General features: G+C 49.9%; 1 protein-coding gene across 3 annotated transcripts in view; it reads left to right on the plus strand.

Moving 5' to 3' along the window:
• The window catches only part of LOC144720944 (cyclin-dependent kinase 14-like), a 122,356-nt gene that overhangs the window by 18,058 nt on the left and 81,655 nt on the right, over window positions 1-22,643 (plus strand). For all 3 annotated transcript variants that reach the window (XM_078598135.1, XM_078598136.1, XM_078598137.1), the window contains exons 4-6: window positions 7,736-7,996; window positions 11,922-12,016; window positions 13,664-13,743. In XM_078598135.1, coding sequence (XP_078454261.1) covers window positions 7,736-7,996; window positions 11,922-12,016; window positions 13,664-13,743 — 436 coding nt within the window. The remainder of the gene's footprint in view (window positions 1-7,735; window positions 7,997-11,921; window positions 12,017-13,663; window positions 13,744-22,643) is intronic.

A 22,643-nucleotide genomic window follows, 5' to 3' on the forward strand; every position in this document is an offset into this window, starting at 1 on the left:
AAGCAATTATAACTGGAGTAAATATTTAATGGCGCGTTTGGTGTTGCGTTGCGTGGCGAGCTTGGATTGCGTTCGTTAAGATTCCCCAAGCGCTGTCGTGGTGCCTCTCGGTGCTTTTACGAGCGATGATTCGCGACGCCAGCCGGGAGTCGAGGGTGGTGCATGATGAGCGCAGTGAGCGAGTTCCTCTTCCTGTGGCCCCCCATCATGCGGCAAGCAGCCCGCGCGCACGGTCATCGCAAAGCCCCCCAACCCCCCCCCCCCCCCGGCAGCTCCAAGAGCAGTCAATGATATTCCACGGTGATGGTTACCTTGCACCAACGCGCGGACGTGCACGAAAGAGTGCGGAAACGCAGAGGTGGCTAATGGTTCATATTGCATTGGTCAAGGTTCCCGGCAAATTGACGGGAGAACGCCGAGCGCATGGAAAGGATGTGGGAGCCATGAGAACGTGCAACCTGATTTTTGTGAAACGTTGGTGAATGGTCAAATACACGGTACCATGTAAGCGTCTAGCATTCTCCATGAAGGTTAACAGATTGGTAGGGAAACAGCAGTTGTCTGTGCGCAGTATTCACCCTGGTGGTGTCTGTTGTAGATGGTTGTATTGAACAGTAGCTGGGAACTACACGGTGGCGAGTGTTGCCTTTCCAGTAAAGATGCAGCCCTGCAATGTCTTGTTCACGCCACTGCTAGCAGAAGGGCCTCTACTGGACGGAGCTATATTGAGCCCTCCGAGAGGATGATTATCCTCCTCCTCCTCTTTCACGCTGGCTTTATACTTTGGTAGAGGTCTTGAAAGAGGTTGAGGCAGAGGTGTGGACTCGAGTCATGTGACTTGGACTCGAGTCAGACTCGAGTCATGAATTTGATGACTTGCGACTCGACTTGGACTTGCATAACAATGACTTTGTCCCACCTATGAGATGTGGACTCGAGTCATGTGACTTGGACTCGAGTCAGACTCGAGTCATGAATTTGATGACTTGCGACTCGACTTGGACTTGCATAACAATGACTTTGTCCCACCTCTGGGTTGAGGTGCCCACAATTTACCCCACCAAACACAACCTGTTGGGTGAACATAGGTGGGGGAGGGGGGGGGTTATGAAACTTGCCCTTTATTTCACTTGCTATTCTGAATGAGAATGTTTAATTTTGAATGTTTGACATTTTTAACGATATACTCTTTAACTGGAGATGACTCTTCTGGGAGATGCACGAGCGCTAGTGCACATCTCATTTGTACGAGTAATTTGCATCTTCCTCGGCCACAAATCTGTCAATTGTCAAGTGGTCGCCACTCGCTTGAGCTTTAAAGCGTGACAAGAATTTAATGAATTTCTGCTTTGCAAGTTTTGTTCTCTTACGCGTTTTTTTCATAAAAGTGACAATCATAATTTTAAATTCTCATGCTAATCCCATACAACATCCATCCCTATGTATTTTTTTTTGTCATTATATGTGAATTCTTGCAAGGATAGTTTTCTCTTTTTTCAAACCCGTCCTTTGATCACCCCTTTCTCAGCCGGTCTGATGACGCTGCCCTCCTATCTGAATGCCACGATGACACAGCGTAGTCCGAATTAGGGCACGTGAGCCCATATAAAATGCTACCGAAGGTGCTCGTAGACGAATACATTTTATCGCATGGTATTCATGTGTAATGCTATTAAGCACAATTGTTTCTCAATAACCATATCGTCAGGCGTTGATTTATCGTCCTCGTTGAAATACTGTACTCAGTGGCGTGCCGTTGGCCTGGCGTTATGAGAACTAATTCAGTCAGTTTTTATATTTCCTTATAATCGGGTGATAAATCAATGAGGTAACTTGTCTCCCTTGCAAAGGAGGGAAGAATACGAAGATTATCGTGGACAATTGAATATTGCAAAAGCGATGAAACGTGTAACATTTAAACACAAACACCGTTTGCATTGCACACCATGCTGGTGCATTTCAGTGTCATCTAAGGGGGAGTCTGCAATTACCCGTGTTCACTCCCAACAATTTCACCACCATCCACAAGCACTTTGACTCGTGACCTGTGAACTGATGTGTGTGGCACCTTGTCAAGCTATTGCGTTCAAGGCGGTGTGCATGGTCACCGCACACAATCACGCGCCCTGACATATTCGAAAGCCACTGGGAGTTATGCACTCTGAAATCTAAATCTGAATTGAACACTCATTTCTTTAGAGCTGCTTGTTTGTGTTGCGTTTGTTTTCCTTCCCCTGCACACCGCCTGCTGCATTGGGATATTTGGCCAATGCCCCCAACGGGGAGCTGGGTTTTGCGTGGGAGAAAACCAGAGAGTCTGGAGAAATCCCGCAGCGTACACCAGGGGGTAACATTCAGCACTGCCATTTCCATGGTCCCCTCATATCCCCACGCCCGTAACACGTGGCAAGCCGTGGTGGTCACGCATACAGGTAATAAACTAACCAGGCCCAACCCGGTCACATTTCAGGCAATTTAACGATGTCTGGCGCGTTTAGGGTAATTTACTCGTGGGTTCTGTTGTTTTATTTACACGTGGATTCGTTCACGTGTCACTTAAATGACATGGATCCAAACATCAGCGTAAGAGAAAGATCACGAGAAGGAAGCATCCATTCTGAGGTGTAACACCTCAGAAAATGTAGCACCTGCGATTAGTACGGTTGGCTACGTACGGTGCGAAAGAAGTTCAACATACATACTCAACCTTATTCAGTTGTCAAGCTATTGGGAAGTCGAACGCAACATAGATAACACCTTTCCACATCTGTCTCTCACACGCAAGCCGTCGGTCGCACGGCCTTCTTGGAGTTGCCATCTTGTCAGTAGCGTTGGTTCACCACAAGCAAACACATTCGTGCGGAGGGAGCTGGTAGGAACGTTGGGTTGCTCGGTCAATGGCCAGGGTCAACGGCGGCGTGGTGTATTCCGCAAATATGCTCGACTGTGAGGGCGGGCACAAGCCGGCGTGAGTAGGTTAAACGTTGAGTTTTATAAGGGCACCACGGGGTGACCAGCCTCTCCCTACCCAGCCCCACCCAGCCCCACCCTCCCCTTCCCACCCAGCCCCTCCCTGCACGACGGACGGACACAATAATCCCCTGTGGGCTGGTGTAACCAGGAGGTCCGTACCAGTAACAGCACTGCACCAGTATCGACATTCGTCGTCTCGTCAACAGAGCGAGGCCTGCTTGGACCAATGCCGGTGAGCTGCCATTTGTTTATAGGCAAGGACTCGTTCTGTGAGAAATGGCTCCTGGTTTGACTTAAACTTAATGATTTATTCGTGGCAAGTAAAACGGTCCCTTTCATTCTGGAGCGTTTCAGAACCACCGCAATGTTCCTGCACAGTCATCAAGAGTCTCTGTGTGTGCATGCATGCGTGTGCAAGGGTAGTGTAGCGGTTAGCACGCTGCACTACGAACCTGGCGACCCGGGAACCGATTCCCGATCACGACCAACACCAGTGACGATTATCCGAACCGGTCCTGGGCCTCCTTTAGGTCGACTCAGCCTCAAATTAGTACCTGGTGGTGTTGGCCACCCACCCCCTCTTGTGTGGCCACCCACCCCCTCTTGTGCCGTGCCGGCCTTTATAGGTGCTCGCTAACAGCACTTGCCCCGACAGTCTGTTAAGGCTACACGGGGGATCTTGTTTTGTGTGTGTGCACTTTCCCTAGGACAAATGACGCACGAATGCAGAGGCCACCCTCGCGGGGGGGGGGGGTCCAAGCTAAAGAATGTAAAACAATTGCAGAAGTAAACCTGGCCTATTGAGTGATCTAAAACTGGCCCAATGAAGCTATAATATAACGGCGCGTGTGTGCGTGTGTGCATATGTGTTCACCATATTTTCGAGAGTGCTATGGTAAGTGGTCAGTTCACTGCGCTGCGACCTGGCGCCTCGACCACAGCCACAACAAGCCGGGGTATGGGTGGGCAGGCTGGCGATTTCATTTACCCGGCTGCCTGGTTAATCAGTTAAATCGGTCAAATGAGCAAACTTTAAAAGTGTAGTTTCCACTTAAGAATGGGTAATAATACTCATAGAAATGGGTGGGTTGTGGGGCACCTGGTACCGTGCTGTGTTGTGAATACGGGCACTGAGTTCAATTTATTGGCCATGGCCAAACATCAGTGGTGATTATCTGGGCCTCCCATTGGTCATCTCTGCCTTCAATGAGTAGCTGATGCAGGGTGTAAAGATTAGCACAGAGAGAGAGAGACTAAGGCAGCTGGGCATGCTCCTGACCACACCACCCCCTTGTGATTTGTGACAAGAGTTGTTGTTGCTTTCTGACTTAATTTTATCCTCAACTTTGTCTCTGTGGACCACACTGGGGACTTGTGTCTTTGTTTACCTCGCCCTGTGTGTTTATTTGCCGTAATGAAATAAAGTGCTCTTCGGTTAGGAACAGATACAGATAGCCTTTGTGTGTGGGGGTTGCAGCGGGAATTTAGTTCACTGCAGTAAACCACATACCGGCTTTCCAATCCAGACGCTAGTAATGGAATTCATTTTGAACGTTTCCCGTAGAGCTCGTTGACACTCTTTGCGTCAATGAGGAGCAGAGGTTGAGTGCTATAGGGGGAAGCCTGTAAAAACTAATGAGCAAACGCTCGGTGGCTACATGCGTGTGCGCCTTTTCTTAATGTCACGGTACTTTGGAAATATAGCGTACGAAATCGCTCCGATACGGATATCCAAACACCCAATGCGGCGGCGCGCACAGGTTGTGTTTAAACACGCGGATGTAATTCATCTCTCCCTGAGTTGATGCTGGCATTTGCAGGATAAATGTGGTTTTGTGTTAGCAACACCAAGCCGGTCCTAAAGCAAGTGAAAAACATGTTTGTGTTATTTATTGTTCTTGTTGTTGAACAATTGAGTTATTTCCCTTTGGAATGTAAAGCATAAAAACTCATCTTGTTTTCATTTCTGCGTTAATCGAGAAAGACAAAGGCAGGAAATGCACTTATTTATATTTAAACCCCCTTTCAAAATGCAAGACATTTTCATTCAAGTGCAATTATATACACGGCACAAGAGCCTCTCCTGTAATTAGGTCTTCGGTGAAGTGAAGCTTCGACTAAGTTCCGTTGGTTTGCGCCGATGCCCCTTTTAATTGCCCGCTCTTTCATCCTCAAAACCAAGAGATGACTCCGTGGCTTCAGATGGAATGGAGGAGAAAACAATAGAGCTCTGGCTTTATTCAATGAGCCCAAAACACCGATGGTTCCGTTCACAATCAACCGGCCACCGCTAGAAAGAATCGCCCTTGTAACCGGGCCACGTGGGGCCAGTGAGGGGTGGGTTACCGCCACGAAGTATTCCTGTCAGCGTTTCTCAATGCGAATTGAATTGATGGGAAGGCCTGCCTCGCTTTGCCACTGCCCACGACATCTGCTGCGTGTTTACGTGAAACGAACATCCATTCCTTGTTTTCGTAATAACTGCACATTGGCAAAAAAAAAATCCTGCAAACAATTATTATTTGTTTAGATACTTATTTATTTACTCCACTTTGTATACGGTAGTTGTATATTTATTTTGCAGTGGAGGGTGGGGTGGACTGCTAGAGTGAAATTATAGTAACCAAACAATAACCATTACCTACATAGTGGGCAGTCGAGGGTAGGGCAGCAAAATCCATTGTTGTACTGCACGTCTGTGCCCACATTTATACTCTCTGCCTTCACAAACACACTGCCCAGTGTGGTGAAGAATGGTAAAAAAAAACCTCAACAACCCACACAGTGTGGGGAGGAACTGTGCAGCAGTGGATTGACAACCAATACCTCTACTTTCGTTCACTGGGTCTCTCTCCTGCCTATCATATGTAGCAGGGCATCATTTCAGCTGGGTCTGGCTGGGCCGGCGACCCGGAAAATATTTCCGCACACAACAACACACATCCAGCATACCCCTCGCTATGGCCGCGTGGCTATTATTCAAATGCCACCTACACCATTCTACCAGCGATCCAGAAAATATTCAGTGGCAAATGTGAATCTTTGATCCTTACCCATCTGCATCCTTGCTGCGTTACACCGCGTGCACAGCACAGGGTGCCCCTTGACCTTGTTTACATGAGCTCCATGCACGGCGTAGTGTGTGATGGGAACAAAAAGGCTGTCTCCATTTAATTTGCCAAATATTTCACATTTTTCCAGCCAAATGCCAACAAAAATAGGAACCAGCGGTGCACTGTGCAACCACGTGTCAGAGCCATTTGAAAAGGACTGCACTCTAGACATGTCATCTGTCAAGGGCAGTGCTGTCATATTGTTAGGTTTATCACTACTCCATTGCGTTTTTCTTCATTTTCAGTGCTATTTTGTCGATGTGCTAAAAATTGAGCCTGAAATCTAAATGTTTTTCTATTGGTGTTTGATATGTATGTGTGGGTATATATTTTCTGACAGTCAGGAATATTGGTTTTTTTTTAAGATTAATTTGTCAAGTTGGATATTGACTAGCATTGTATAAAATATATAGTAATGTGAAGATGTAATTGTATATGTGTGGATATATATGAACCGTCAAGTTATCAACTATGTTCAAATTATCATGTCAAATTTATGTTCAGGAACAAATAGTCTCTGAGGTCATTCCCGCTATCTCAACCATTTCTTTATATCAATACATGTCTCCATGTATCATTGTTAAATATTGAATATAATTTTACGTTCAGTAACCCTGAACTTGCATTATCTTCTCGCCTTGCTCCAGTTTTCTCCTACAAAGGAGAAACATAGTACATGACAGGAGATCCACCTACCTTTGTCTACCAATCTTCCCACATGTCTACCATCCAATCTACATACTTATCAACCAGTCTACCTACATAGTACTCCACTGTCCACCTCCCTATCTATCAACAAATTTAGCCACCCATCCACCTGCCTTCCGAACTGCCTTCATCCTTACACGAGAGATGTTATTATTATTATTATTATTACATTAGTGGTATTTCAATAAGCACTTCATATTTGTTCAAGCGCTGCACATTTTGTGGCCAACAGCAGCAGGACACAAACATAATGTCGTCAGTCAAATTGATTTTGGCCCTGCACTTGGGAGGTTACCTCCTCCGTAAGTGGGGAATTAAGCAGTCGCCTAATTGTGACTTGCAGTAAAGTGCAATGCATCGCTCGCATCACTGATCTTTGTCCAATACTGGACACGCTTTTGCAAGACGTGCAAATGGAATCTACTTGGCAACCCCGGACACCATCAAATAGCTTTCCATCTGGTGACCCCAGACACCATCATCGTCATTACCGTCATCATCGTTGTCAGCATCATTAATCATTATCATCACTAGTGCGTAGGTTTTCGCGGTTGTGCGGTATAGCTCTCTGATTATTTGCCGGGTTGTACTGCCCTCTGTTCGACGCGACGTCTGACGTGTTGACAGCACGTGGAGCGGAACGTTGGACATCGTGCTGAACTACACCCGGTGTAGTTGGAACTCTTGCTGCTGTTGTCTTGCTCGGCGATGCTGTTTCCACGTGAGCTCGGTTGCTACCTTCACTGGAAATCAATGCCAGGCCTGTTGGAAGCCATGTACAAACACCGACGTGCCTGAGCACACCGCCCACATGGGCAAAGGCACAATCATCGGAGAGCTAATTTGTGTCGGTGTAAATCACCCCGCGCTTCTCCAAACGCCCTACTAAATAAAGAAAATTACACGAACTCTGTTGGTTCTTCAACCCCCTTTTGTCGCAGATGTCCGTGTCGAGGATGTCGGGGGGCCGTGGCAGCGTCCTCGCCGCCGACCCTGTCATCTCCCAGCTGGAGACGATTCCCGAGGACCGGCGCGCCAAGGCGGCGGCGGTGGCGGCGGCGCAGCGGCGCGTCCACAGCGCCTCGGAGCCGCCCGAGAGGCCCCCGGGCCGCGTGAAGCGTGTGCCGTCCGACACAGACGGCGGCATCCGCACGGCGGGCAGAGACTCGCCGAGCTCGCTCCGCCATTCCAGTCCGGGTTCTGTAAGTGCTTGTGCCATCCGTCCACCTGCGCCATCCATCCATCGCCATGGGACCATCCATTGTCATCAATTATTATCATTAGGATAATTATGGTCAGCATCATTATTTTCTTCATTGTCGTTATCTTCATCATCATCATCATCCAACATCATAATCCTCCTCCTGATCCCTCCACCCCTAATTCAATAAAATTCTGACCAAATGTATATTGATATAGTGTCTAAATGTGACCACATCTCAACATGTTGTACAGGAACAGTGGGTGTATTTATTTGTAGAGAGAGGCAATCCATCATAGGCAGTGGAATAAAAAAGGTCTTGAGCTTGGACCTGAACATTTTGACTCGGAGGCCAAATGACAAAGACTACCCTTTCCCTCCCCCCGGTTAAGCCTTGTACACCATCAGGGTGAGTGCTGTTATCGAGCACCTTTGAAGGTTGGCATGGCACAGTGCTGATGTTTGACATACTGCACTGGACATGTATGTGAAGCTGGTTTGTGCCCTAGGGGAGGCCAGGGCAGGTTCAGATGCCACTTGCCATGGCTGGGAATTGAACCCAGGTCACAGGGCATCGTAGTACAGCGCAATAACCAGGGGGGGGGGTATACACCCCCCCTTCCCACTCCCCCTTTAGACAAATAAAATACCCCCCGGATTTGCATACATAGACTGTTGGGCAGACACCTGTGGGATTGTAATGTTTCGAAGACCAGTGTCTCCACGGTCAATGGGTATAGGGCAGCGTTCAAATTTTGTGACGGTCATGAAACATTGGTGGAAATTCCATGTTCTTATGGCAAGGGCAGTTTATTCATGCGACAGCCTACATTAACTTTCCCTATATCTGTATTTATTTTAACAACCCCAGAAGGATTGGCTGATTTGACCACCAATCAGAATTTGGAATTGCAACGTTCCGACAATATACCAAGTGATCTTACAAGTGCATCTCCCAGCCACTGCGGTACTTGCTTCTGATTGATAATGATAACATTGCTCGATACATCGATGTAATGCATTCATTTGTTATCCCCCCCCCGCCCCGTTTCGATGGGTAACGGCATTCTGCCCACGTTGGCCGTGTGCTTTGGCTCGCCATCGGTGTCTGTGCGTGCCTTCAACTGGGCTGGGATTGATTTCCAGTGAAGATAAAAGCCGAGCTCACCTCTGAAAGGCATTGCCAAGCGAGAATACAGGACTAGCGAGAGTTTCAGAGCTCGACACATTTACGATAGGGTCTGGCGTTTTTTGTCATCAAGCAAAGCAAAACAAAACTATTAGAACACAGGATGATCAGTCAATATTAGAAATTCTAGATTTGAAGCTTTCGTGACTGCAAGGATTCATACTCTTAGTTTTTTCGGTAAAGTCACGTAGGTAAAAAAATGAAATTAAAATGAATAAAAAACAAAATAATAAAAATCACGACGTTTCGGAGGCAACACAAGTCTCCGTCATCAGGTGGGACCGTCACAGCCAGATTTGCTGTATCAAGTCAAATCTGGCTGTGACGGTCCCACCTGATGACGGAGACTTGTGTTGCCTCCGAAACGTCGTGATTTTTATTATTTTGTTTTAATTTCATTTTCATTTTTTTACCTACGTGACTTTATCGAAAAAACTAAGAGTATGAATATTAGAAATACAAAACAACATTAAAAAGATAATTACAAAGGAATGTAAAGACGTGCTTGTAACACCATTGTATCTTCACAACATTATCCTTACAGGTGTAGATGCTTTTATTTTGTATTAATAATGCATGTGGGTTTGGGCAGAACATGATGCTAGCATGGATGATGGCAAATGGCCGAGACTAACTATGGGCTGGCAGCCAAAAATGTAAATACGACAGAGAGAACTTGTACCCCAGAGATGGAGCGATGAAATCAGCTCTTGTTCAAGTGCTAGATGGAATGTTGTATCGCAAAACCATGAGATATGGCAACAACGTGGGGGGGGGGGGGGGGCCTTAATTCAGCAATCCGCCGATCCTGGCTCAAGATGATGATTTCATTGTTATGTAATTCAATGAGGTAATTGGGCGGCTCAGAGGTTAGAGGCTAAGCTGGCACCACTTAGACCTGGGTTGAAATCCAGGTATTTGCCTGTGCTTCAATTGGGTCCTCAAGTGTCGTGAGCTGATGGCCTCAGTCCTGTCACCAATGTTAGCACGCTAATAAAACACGTCCAATTAAATTTAGTTTTACACCGAATTCGGCTTAGATTTCAGCTCTGAGAATTGAAAAGATCAGTTGCTGTCATACTGCATGCAACTGGTGGCTTCAATGTATCTTAGAAGTATATCCGTGATATCCACTTATATGTGCTGTTGTCTAATATCAAGGGTTACACTGCTGTGTGAGACATGTGAATGGAGTCTTTATCTCTTGCTGCCGATAGCACAAGTAGAATAAATTTGGAGAAAAAGATAACAGCTTTTTTCTTTAAACAAATGTTATTTAAATGCAGACGTGCAAGCAATAATAATGTTAAAAGGAACCCAGCTATCTTGGGAACATGAGGGCTTTGGCAGTAACTGCATGCTTATCTGTTTTGTGCCGGATGAAACAGTCTTTGGTGAACACCCGATGCACACAGGCAGAATAAGGCTCACTGACACAGTGGCTTATGTGCTGCAGACACGGCACACACATTAACCTGCCTGGCCTGGGGCTATGTGCTGCTTTCTCCTCCTCCTCCTCTAATAATAATACTTGGTACGAATGTTACAGCCAGATAACTTTAACTTCATGTCACATACATCCATTATACGAATACATTATCACATGCATTTAAATGCTGATCACATCTCCCGTGCCCATTTCGCAGCGGAGCATTGGGGAAGCAATGTCGGGTGGGTTCTTTCTTTTAGGACATCTTCTGTTGTAAGTTTTCACCCGACGCCCTCTCTGTAGATTCGCTCGGCGCTTCTCCCGCTCCTTGTTCTATCTCGAGTGAGAGAGAGAGAGATGGAAGGGGAAAGTCGTCTATGCCTCGTGGAGTTGGCAAGCTTTAGATGAGCGCTAGGGACTCGCTGGCGTTCATTCCCGTGTGTTCTTTGGGTAACACTCGTTGTGCTGCCCACGATGTTCGCCCTTCTGCCCGGCAGCTGGCTTCCCTTTCAACTTAAGCAATTCAAATGAGACCGCGCGCCCAAGGATTCCGTCTGAAGGAAGTGGATTTCTTTGGCCACCGCAGTGCAGGCCTTGCGGCATGCCGTGAATGCACTTACTTTCGTTTTCATTACGTAATAACCGTCGCGTGGGAATTCTTTTTCAGCAGCTTGTGCATGCCGGTGAATAATATTAACATGCTCCTGTGTGTTTGCAGACATTTACATACCTACGAGTGGTCGTGAGTCATCGTTGTCTCCCTTCATTTATTTCTAGTCGTAACATTGCCTTTATAAATTGGGTTAGATCCTTGCCATGGGTAACACTGGTGGCGTGTAAATTCCAAACCAGTCCTTGGGCTACCACCTTCTCTAATCCGTACTGACCAGTGTGGTGCAACAACCAATCCATGGCCAATGCGATGTGGGGAAGCCTTCATCTAACAGTGGAATCACAATGGGTTACAATGATGTTATTACCAAAAACAGTTGCCTCGATGTATTGTGAAATCCCTGTTACATTACTTGAAAAAGTAGGCCCATTCCGTGCTTATGTCGTAGCCAAATCTGGAATACCTGTAGCGCCTAATCGTCTCTTCTTAAATTCTAGCCAGGCATAAACTCTCTGGGCTCAGGGCTAAGTTAAATGTCACAAGACATTGCTTCAAATAAATTCGAGGTTGACTTTCTAGGTGCAACTCGATATACAGCACTAGCGTATAAAATTACAGCGCGGTTCAATGTTTGAGTTTTTTTTTTTCAAATGCTTGTGACAGTGCACTAACAATGCCCATGTGGTCCTTTACAGCCCACGAGCCCGAAGTTTGGGAAGGTGGATTCATACGAGAAGCTGGAGAAGCTGGGCGAAGGATCTTATGCCACCGTCTACAAGGGCAAGAGCAAGTGAGCCACACTACTTGGAGACCCCATCCATAACTGTCCTCCTAAATCTTTTTTCTTATCTATCAGTTTGCTCAAATTCCAGCCGTATATTTCACAATTGTGTACACACACACACACACACCTTGCATGCTGCATGCAGACGCTCCTGCACACACCACATAACCACTGCCACCGGACGGATAAACAGGGCAGCCGGTATTTTGTAACCATTAAAGCCAGTGCCCTAGCAAGGGTGGGGCAGGCAGGGTGGCTGCCCCAGGCGTCGCCGGAACGTGCGGCGCAATTGTTGGAAGCCAGCTGTGGCTGCCGGTGGCCTCAAATATTTGGTGGGGTTGTGCTGGCACTGCAACAGCAAGGTGGTGGGAGGGGGGGGCGCATGGATGGCACCCTGCCCAGGCTCCAAAATGTCCACCTATGTCTAGCTTACGACTCTACCTAAAGCAGCGAATCCATTGGCGGTTAATGTTTTGCTATGAAAAAGATTCAAACGCACGTCACGTAACTGGAATTGCCCGTATTGAAACGTTATTCAAATCGGCAAGAAAATCACATTATACGAGGTGCTCTTAGCAAGCGAAGTGAAGTGTCGAATGGGGGTGTGGGGTGTAAGCAAATTGGACCCAGCAGAATCGCATCATTTTCTGTGGCCACAGGTGCTTTTCGCATGTTAATGCATGCGAGCGATAGGGAATGCAGCGGCAGCGTCTGCACCGCACTCCTGTGAACCTGATCGTTCCCCTTGGTTTGTGCGCTGTGGCATGAAAAATCGTAGCTGCTCAGAATAAAAGGAGTTCTGCAGCCAATCAGTGGGCCCAGACACAGCCTAAGGGGTGTGCGATTAGGGAGTCCGAGCAGCCTAAGGGGTGTGCGATTAGGGAGTCCGAGCAGGTCACAAAGCTGTGATGGATGCCAAATGTTTGAAACTTTATAATTTGTTCGCAATTTTACGGATATGTCTTAAAGTGTGCGTATAATGGCCACCACTTAATATGCAAGTCGCATTGATGTATGTAACAAATTGCAACAAATGTATTATCTGTTAGCAGAAGATTACATTTTAGGAATGTAAAATAATCGTTTTGCCCAGGGCACGACTGTATTTACCTTAAATCCATGCAGGAGTGGTCTATCCCTCACCCTATCCCTAACCACAAACCCCTCTATGTCCCATTTCTGCCATTCATGGTTCTATCACTCCCATTGCACACCCACGGCTGCATGCACCCTCTTGTACCTCAAGGCCAATGCTGATTGGTCGCAGCAGTGTTTTTCAAAACAGCGGTGTATTTCACGAAAGCTTCCCTTCGCCCTAAACCAGGTGACACCACCACCATGTGTTATTGCTTTATCCAGGAATACCCGCACGGATCTCCGTCATGCACGCTTTAAACAGAAACCAAATGCACCGGAGCCCAACCAGCGGGGTAGTAGCATGGTTGGTATGGAACCTGGTGCTAGGAATGAAATGGTGCCCCCACCCCACCCCTCTTCAATTTCCACTCGCCTCTTTGTAGCCCGGACCGTAGGCCCCGGTGTGCAGTTGCACCACCTGCGCACGCGATAGCTACGCTGCTGAGCCTTAACAAGGCGAGGGAGTGGGTCGGACGGAGGGTGCACGTGGGGTCTCACTGCTGTGTTGTCCCGCAGGGTGAACGGGAAGCTGGTGGCACTCAAAGTGATCCGGCTGCAGGAGGAGGAAGGCACGCCCTTCACTGCCATCCGCGAAGGTAAATGCAACGCGGGCGCCCACACTCCTCCCCCTTCCCACTGTCGCCTCAGAAGGGCCCTTTGTGCGTCGTACTGGGCCACGAGTTATGATCATGGATGTTTGTGTCTCTCGCGGGGCAATTGCACCTTCCTCCAGTTGCTGCCCGACTAGAGAGTGTTTGCCATAGCAAATTGAGAAACTGCTTCCCGGACAACACCACTGGCCCTGCCCCAGCGTTTTAAGTGCTTTGAAAAAGATGCCAGTATGCATCGAACAAATATACAATGTAATGGTATTCTACTGCATTGAATATATGCACTGTAAACTACATAGCATGGAAGAGTAGGCCAAATTCCATCTAGAGGCACTCTCTAGAACTCCCTCTAGTGGTGGCCTTCTGTCAACAGTGGTGTGAGCAAGTAATTGCAAGACTGGACCTTTTATATTTTATCTTTTTACCTGTATACCATGTAAGGGTATTATAGTAGATTTAATATACATGATACACTATGTAACAGTATTCCAGCACATTTAAAATACATTTGATACATAATGCTCACCTCGATGATATCCTGCCGGTCCATCATATAGTCTCTTTGCTTCTTACTGGTATGCTGTGTATGCATACCGGAGCGGACCGCCCCGCTTTAAGCTCCGGCCCTGCCTCCACGGTTACCCCTTCGGCATGAATTCTCAGAATGCGACAGGGAACCCCTTGCCGCCATCCTCCCGTCTGCAACTCGACCACGCGATGCACTCAGCCCTCTGTGTGTATGTCGCTTGTACACTACACCGTGTCACGGTCGGAAATGTATTAGCGCGCAAAGAGGGCATCTGTCGACACATTCAGTGATAACATTGTAACGTCCTGTGTCTGTGACAAGTCATCTTGTGTAACGTGTGGAGTGGGGTGGCATGCGCCGCGTAATTTCAGCCCAACCGATGAAGCCCATGTTTGTAATGACAGGAAACCCAATGATTTCGGTGTAGTCGTCCGAGCTGTTATTGCCATTTATTTTAAATAGGCGGCTGCGTTCAAAGTGAAATGGGAACACGTTGGCCGCTTGACGTGTGCGTCGCCGTAGGAAGTTGATGAAAGCGTTCGAGTATCCTCTCACGTGGAGGACACAGCGCTGGACACACGGCACATGACACACGGTGGACACACACGAGACGCAGCGGAAAGGGTTTCTACTGCAAGGAGCTCAATAGAGCCACCCTAGAGAGCATTTGGCCTACTCTTCCACTCTCACCAGACATCTTGGAAGAAGTTTCAAGTTTTTCAAGTTTAACTTATTAGGTATAGCCCTGTGAGCCATTCGGCTTTTGAATCGGGTGCAACTGCAACAAACAAAAAAACTAAAACATGAACAAGAATAAGAGGTGGGAATACCCACATTTTACCCCGCCACACACGATCTGCCGATCAACTAGCAGTCCTGGACTCGTGTACTTCTGCGTGGACAGAGGCAGGTGGACTCAAGAAACTTACCCATTGTTGAAACTGCTGCACTGGGAGATTGAACCGGCGACCTCTGGATTGATTGCAAGTGCAGTGTGCTAACAATTATACCATGGTGAACACAACCCACCGCAAATTACGCGACAATCATACAGGAAGAGACATAATTGGGCAGGCAACTCTTTGAATTAGTCCAAGATATGAATCTTGGCAATGTATGAGTTGGTTTCTGTCAAACTTCTTAGTTTCCGATTCGTTTTCTTCTGGCACCAACCCACAAACCTGCAAATCCACAAATCCCGGCCACTCAGGTAAAAAAAAGGAAAAGTCTCCGGTCTCTTGAGCCGTGTGACGAAAAATGTTCAACTCTAAAGCCAACCCATGTTTAGCAGTCGACGAACGCATAACATCACAGTGGGACAGAGGTCACTTTTCTCCCCGTTTCATTCCTCCTCATCAGACAGAGCCGACACACACACAAATGGCTACATTTGAAAACCTCTAAATCCGGTGTGCGCACAGCAGGACGCATATAAATGCCCTTGTTAAATGACACTTATTCATTTGCATTTTCTTTTGTTTAAAACCTTTTCTCTTTTAATGCATTGTAAACAACGTTTGCGCCAATTATCTGCGCCGCTCGGTCTTTCTATTACCGCCTCTGCGTTGAAGTTAAATTACCAGTGGCATCCTGTGCCGAAGCCAGAGGTCACGATCATTACGGTCTGCCCTGCTTTCCTGCCGCCTCGCATGCCTGCCTCTAATTAAGTGTGCCGTGCTCACCACGGCCCCTTTGGCGCACCCCGGCCACATCTGCCGACTAAAAAACACCGCACGCAAAGAATGCGTGGCGTGGAGTTATTTATTTATTTATTACATATATACATACACGTACACCGGCGCACTCAATGAAGCGGTAGACGTGTCCCCTGCCCTCATGTGTGAGCATTGAGTGACCACCACCCCCCCCACCCCGTCTATCTGCATTGCCACTCCTGGGCTAGAGGAGGTGAGAGTTTCACTTTCTCGTGCTCGGTATCCACCCGTACCCGGCCGGGTACGGGTACCCGTTTGCGACCCTGGTGCGGCCGGGTACGGGTACGGGTAGGCCGTGAGTCACTGGTGAGTAACCGTTTGTCACTCATTTCCCAACGTCTTGTCTCTTCTCACAATTCAAGTTCCTAGAATCAACCCACCCGCGCCTGCAACATGGCTTCATCCCAGAGTTCGCAATCAGGTACCCGATACCCGTACCCTACCCGTACCCGGCCGGGTATGGGTAGGGTACGGGTACGGCCGGGTACGGGTACCCGTTTGCGACCCTGGTGCGGCCGGGTACGGATAAGGAATCAAAACCCGTTTGCGACCTCTGGGCAGTAGTGGTGTGGTGGGGTTCCTTTGTTGGGCCATACATGAAACAAACAGCTCAGATCATGGTAAAGAAGCTCTTTCAGTAACCAAAGAGTCCATTATAAATTACAAACAGTGTTGCCAGCTTGAAAACATTTGAGTAATACAAATTTTGCTGTGTAATAAAAATCATATATAAATCCTAATTTTTTGGCTGAAAATATCTTTCAATATTGAGGACTGCAGAGCTTGGGCAACTGTTTGGGGCCGGCTCACCCACCGAGCTGTCTTCCTGCTTGTGGTTCCTCTGCGGTTGCAAGATTCCATTTGCATCAACGATGCTATGTTAAACTAAACATTATAAATACTGTGCATGTGGTGCCTATTGCATGGTTTGGTATATTACACAGTGGTGGTACAGTGGTTCGCATACTATGATATTAACCCAGCGAGTTCAATTCCCGGCCACGGCTAACATCATTGGCAAGTGGCCACTGATCCAGTCCTGGGCATCCTATTCCCAAACCCACACGGACCAGGGTTGTGAAGCATGGCCCAACAACAGCCACGAGCAATACGGCATGGGGAGACCTTGATTCAGCAGTGGGGCGACAAAGAACTGTAAATGATAACGATTTATATAACACAGAATAATGCGATCAGTGTAAGGTAATACATGATACCCTCTCATGCATTAATGATCTGAAACCCACCCCCCTCAAAAAAGTTTGGTTTTAGGTGATTTTAGGAGTCAATGGAATGACCCTGAATGTGCTGAACATTTTTCACGAACTGTAATTTCATAGCCAGTCTTACTCATCACAGCAGTCCCACCGCAGTGGGCATCATTCACGAGCGGTGAGGAGGGGGGAGGGGGACACGCCCACTGGTGTGTGTTGGTGAGGGGGGGGTGGACACGCCCACTGGTGTGTGTTGGTGAGGGGGGGGGTGGACACGCCCACTGGTGTGTGTTGGTGAGGGGGGGGGGTGGACACGCCCACTGGTGTGTGTTGGTGAGGGGGGGGGGACACGCCCACTGGTGTGTGTTGGTGAGGAGGGGAGGGGGTGGACACGCCCACTGGTGTGTGTTGGTGAGGAGGGGGGGGGGGTGGACACACTCACTGGTGTGTGTTGGTGAGGAGGGGAGGGGGTGGACACGCCCACTGGTGTGTGTTGGTGAGGAGGGGGGGGGGGGTGGACACGCCCACTGGTGTGTGTTGGTGAGGAGGGGGGGGGGGTGGACACACTCACTGGTGTGTGTTGGTGAGGGGGGGGGGGGTGGACACGCCCACTGGTGTGTGTTGGTGAGGAGGGGAGGGGGTGGACACGCCCACTGGTGTGTGTTGGTGAGGGGGGGGGGGTGGACACGCCCACTGGTGTGTGTTGGTGAGGGGGGGGGACACGCCCACTGGTGTGTGTTGGTGAGGAGGGGAGCGGGTGGACACGCCCACTGGTGTGTGTTGGTGAGGAGGGGGGGGGGGGGTGGACACACTCACTGGTGTGTGTTGGTGACGGGGGGGAGGGGGTGGACACGCTCACTGGTGTGTGTTGGTGAGGAGGGGAGGGGGTGGACACGTCCACTGGTCTGTGTTGGTGAGGAGGGGGGTGGACACGTCCACTGGTGTGTGTTGGTGAGGGGGGGTGGACACACTCACTGGTGTGTGTTGGTGAGGGGGGGGGGATGGACACGTCCACTGGTCTGTGTTGGTGAGGGGGGGGGGTGGACACACTCACTGGTGTGTGTTGGTGAGGGGGGGGGGTGGACACACTCACTGGTGTGTGTTGGTGAGGAGGGGGGTAGACACACTCACTGGTGTGTTTTGGTGAGGAGGGGGGTGGACACACTCACTGGTGTGTGTTGGTGAGGAGGGGAGGGGGTGGACACGCCCACTGGTGTGTGTTGGTGAGGAGGGGGGTGCTGGCGGACAGCTGAGGAGACACTGTGTGTGTGTGACAATGTGTGTGTGTGTGACACTGTGTGACACTATGTGTGTGTGTGTGTCACTGTGTGTGTGTGTCACTGTGTGTGTGTGTCACTGTCCGGCAAAACAACCTCCTACCTCCTCGCGGTGCCGGACGGGCAACACTGTCGTGGGCAGTGCTGTGGGGGGAGGGCCAATGCCCATTGGCCTCTCCCCTCATGGCGTCTGTGACCACCACAGTGGCTAAACGGGGGCTCTGGACGGGTGCGAGGGGCTGGTAACCCCTCCACCTTCAATTAACCACCACTAAACTACGATTTAAACATAAACCTGTAATTAATAAGCTTGTGCCGGAGGCCCCGGGGGGTCAGGCTTTTATGACGTCTCCTGGCCAAACCCCATTTGGCGGAGCCAGGAGATTGAATTTTAACCCTCGGGGCTCCTCCAGTAACAACGAAAAACCATTGCGGATGGCCACGTGGAATGTTCGAACGCTCACTGCGGAGGAGAGGCTGCCACTCCTCTGTCGGGAGCTGGACCGGTACCGCCTGGATCTCTGTGGCATTCAGGAGGTCCGGTGGACCGGTTCTGGCTCCTGCCACCATGAGGGGTGGACAGTCCTCTACTCGGGGCAGGAGACTGCCAAACAACAGGGTGTGGCTCTTCTTCTGAACAAAAGAATGAAGGGGGCGTGGGAGCGTGGCGGTGAGGTGTGGGAAGCTGTAAGCCCCAGGATACTTTGGGCTCGCCTTCCCATCAACCAGAGGCGAGGAGTGGTGGTCGTGGTTACTTACGCCCCCACCGAAGACGAACATCCGTGGAGGGATGCAGGCAAAGCCGATGAGTCAGACGCTTTCTATGACCTACTGTCACAGGTGCTGGCTAAAGTGGCCACTCGGGACAGAGTCATCTTGTTGGGTGACTTCAATGCCCGAGTTGGTCATGATGCTGGCACCTGGTCTGGAGTGATTGGAAGGCATGGGCCAGATCAGCTCAATAACAACGGTAGGAGGCTGCTAGATTTCTGTGCAGCCCATGGGCTTGTAATTACCAACACGCTCTTCCGGCATCGGCGCATCCACACAACATCATGGATGCATGCCGGGTCCAAGCAAGAACATCTGCTGGACTACGTAGTGACGGACCAGCGGATGCGAGCCCATGTCCTTGACACCAGGACCTACCGTGGAGCTGATCTGCCCTCTGACCATCGACTAGTCATCTGTAAGATGCGCCTGCCATTCTTCCACTCCGGTGGTGGGTGTACACCCAGGATCCCATTCCAACCAAAAGTGGCCTGGTCTAAGTTAGCTGATGAAAGTTGCAAGCGAGAATTTCATCATCGCTTGCAGCTGGGGTTGGCATCGTCCCCCACTCCACCTGATGTCGAGGGTAAATGGGCGAGGTTTAAGACTGTGACTCATGCAGCTGCAATGGCTGCTTTGGGTACGCGGTCCAGACCTCCCCGGGAACCCTGGCTGACGGAGGAGGTGTTCAGGTTAATTGAGAAAAAGCGACAGGCCCACTCTCATCGCCTACAGCATCCCACGTCAGAGAATGAGGAGGTTTACCGCAGCCTTCGCTCGGAGGTTCGGAGAGCCGTAAGGCGCTGTAAGGATGGGTGGTGGTCGCGGGTTGCTGAGGAGATGGAGTCTGCCTCAGTGGCCCGCGATCACAAATCACTATTTAACTCCATCAAAAAAGTAACCTGCAGCGCCACACCTATTACCATCATTAGAGGAAAAAACGGTGATCCAATCTCCGACCCCCAGGAACAGGTTTGCAGATTTGCTGAGCATTTCTGTGAGGTCCTGGGGGAGGGAAAATCTCTCAGCCAGGAAAACATCATGGCACAAAGTGGGGATAACCCTGCTGAGGCTGCGGTGCCTCAAATATTGGAAGAGGTCACCCCCTGTGAGTGGCTGGCTGAGGTACCGGCTGTTGAGGAAGTACTGAGGGCGATCCGGAGTCTGAGACCAGGGAAGGCACCGGGCAGAGATGATCTCCCAGGCGAAATGCTGAGGGAGGGTGGCGTTTGTGCACAGACTGCCCTATATGACATCATAACAACAGTCTGGACCACTGGACGGGTTCCGCAGGACTGGAAGGATGCCCTGGTGGTCCCCCTCTTTAAGAAGGGGGACCGCACAGACTGTAACAACTACAGGGGCATCTCACTCCTCAGTGTGCCGGGTAAGGTCCTGGCAAGGATTATTCAACATCGCCTTGCTAGGCATGCTGAGGAGAGGCTTGCGGAGCCCCAATGTGGTTTCAGGAAAGGGCGGTCCTGCACAGATGCCATATTTTCTGTCCGTCTGCTACAGCAGAGGTGTAGGGAATTCCAAAAAGACCTACATCTCTGCTTTATTGACCTGGTCAAGGCCTATGATACCATCAGTAGGACTGGGCTCTGGGTTGTTCTTCGTGCTTTCGGAGTCCCTGACCCTCTGCTCACGATCATTAAGGACCTTCATGATGGTGAGCGGGCCCGGGTAAAACTACGTGGCCGGGAGTCGGAGCCTTTCCCTGTACACCTTGGGGTGCGACAGGGATGTCCTCTGGCTCCCACATTATTTAACATCTATTTCGACTGCGTAGTTCGTGAAGCCTTCAATAGCTGTACCGGGGGAATTACCATTTGGTACAGATATAATGGGAGGCTGATCGACGCCCGGGTGCGATCAAGGGATGGCTCCCTATTGGTCAACCACGTTATGTATGCCGATGATTTGGTAATAGCTGCTCATTCAGAAGAGGAGTTGGAGACGCTGCTGCTGAGGCTGGAGTGTGCCACTAAGAGGTGGGGCCTTACCATCAGCCCCACCAAAACTAAGCACCTGCCTGGGTATTTTGTACCATCGGGCACTCCGCCCCCACAACTCCCAATCGGTGATGGGGCAGTTGTGGAGAGAGTAGAGAGTTTCCCATACCTGGGCAGTGTGCTCATGACCAGCTCCAGTTTATCAGCAGAGGTCTCACTCCGAATCAGTCGAGCGGCAATATCTTTTCATCGGTTGCGTAACGCTGTGTGGAAGCTACCTGGTCTGTCGCTCCGCACGAAGCTTCAGGTCTTCTCGGCCACGGTCATTCCCTCCCTTCTCTACGCTTGCGAAACGTGGACCCCCCTAGTGGAGCATCTTCGCCGGTTGGAAACATTTAGGCTGGCCTGCCTACGATCCATCCTGGGTTTGACCAGGCTGGATTGTGTGAGGAGCTCACAAGTCCTTGAAAGATCTGGGCAAAGTCCCATCAGTGAGCTCCTCCGGCAGGCAAGGCTGCGTTGGCTGGGTCATGTAGCCCGCATGCCCAGCCACCGCATGCCTAAACAGCTTTTGTTCGGCCGGATCGAGGGGGCTAAACGGGCGCGGCACGGGCTAGAGAAGAGATGGAGTGATGTGGTACAGGAGGACGTGGAGCTGAGTGGACTTGCCGATGACTGGTACCAGCGGTGTCAAGATCGGCCTCAGTGGAGGAGGCTCGTGAAGGACGCTACTGGGCAGTTGGAGGCAGTCGCCCTCCAACAACAACGGAGGGCGGAGGAGCGACGCTCACAACAACGAGCGGAGCGCCGGGTGGCTAAAGCACAGCAAGTTGGCACAGTAGGGGGCACAGGTGGTGCATCAGCCAGTCATCTCGGTCATCTCGGTCAGTCGACCCGTGGCACCTGGGTCTGCCCCGTGACCTCCTGCCAGCGGGCGTTCGACACTTCACGTGGCCTCAAGGTGCACATGGCCTGGCACAAGCGTCGTGGTGACGTCACCGCCACTTAGTGGCGAATGGCGGTTGTTGTTGTGTGTCACTGTGTGTGTGTGACACTGTGTGTGTGTGACACTGTGTGTGTGTGACACTGTGTGTGTGTGTCACTGTGTGTGTGTGTCACTGTGTGTGTGTGACACTGTGTGTGTGTGTCACTGTGTGTGTGTGTCACTGTGTGTGTGTGACACTGTGTGTGTGTGTGCGTTGCCCGTTCGTTGTTGCCACGCGTGGCTGATGAGCATTGAGCGGCCACCGGCAGCTGGGCGTGGGTGAGAGACGGGGATGCGAGGGAAGGGAGTCTGCATGGTGCGGGGAGGCTGCTCGCAGCACGAGTAGCAGTCATAATTCACGATGTAACACGATTTTTTGTCCCTGGGTAGTAAGTGTTATATCCTAATTGCTTATGCCTCAAAAGTATAGAAAATGGCT

This window comes from Lampetra planeri, chromosome 10 (assembly GCF_965212315.1).
Source record: "Lampetra planeri chromosome 10, kcLamPlan1.2.h2, whole genome shotgun sequence".
Taxonomy (NCBI): domain Eukaryota; kingdom Metazoa; phylum Chordata; class Hyperoartia; order Petromyzontiformes; family Petromyzontidae; genus Lampetra; species Lampetra planeri.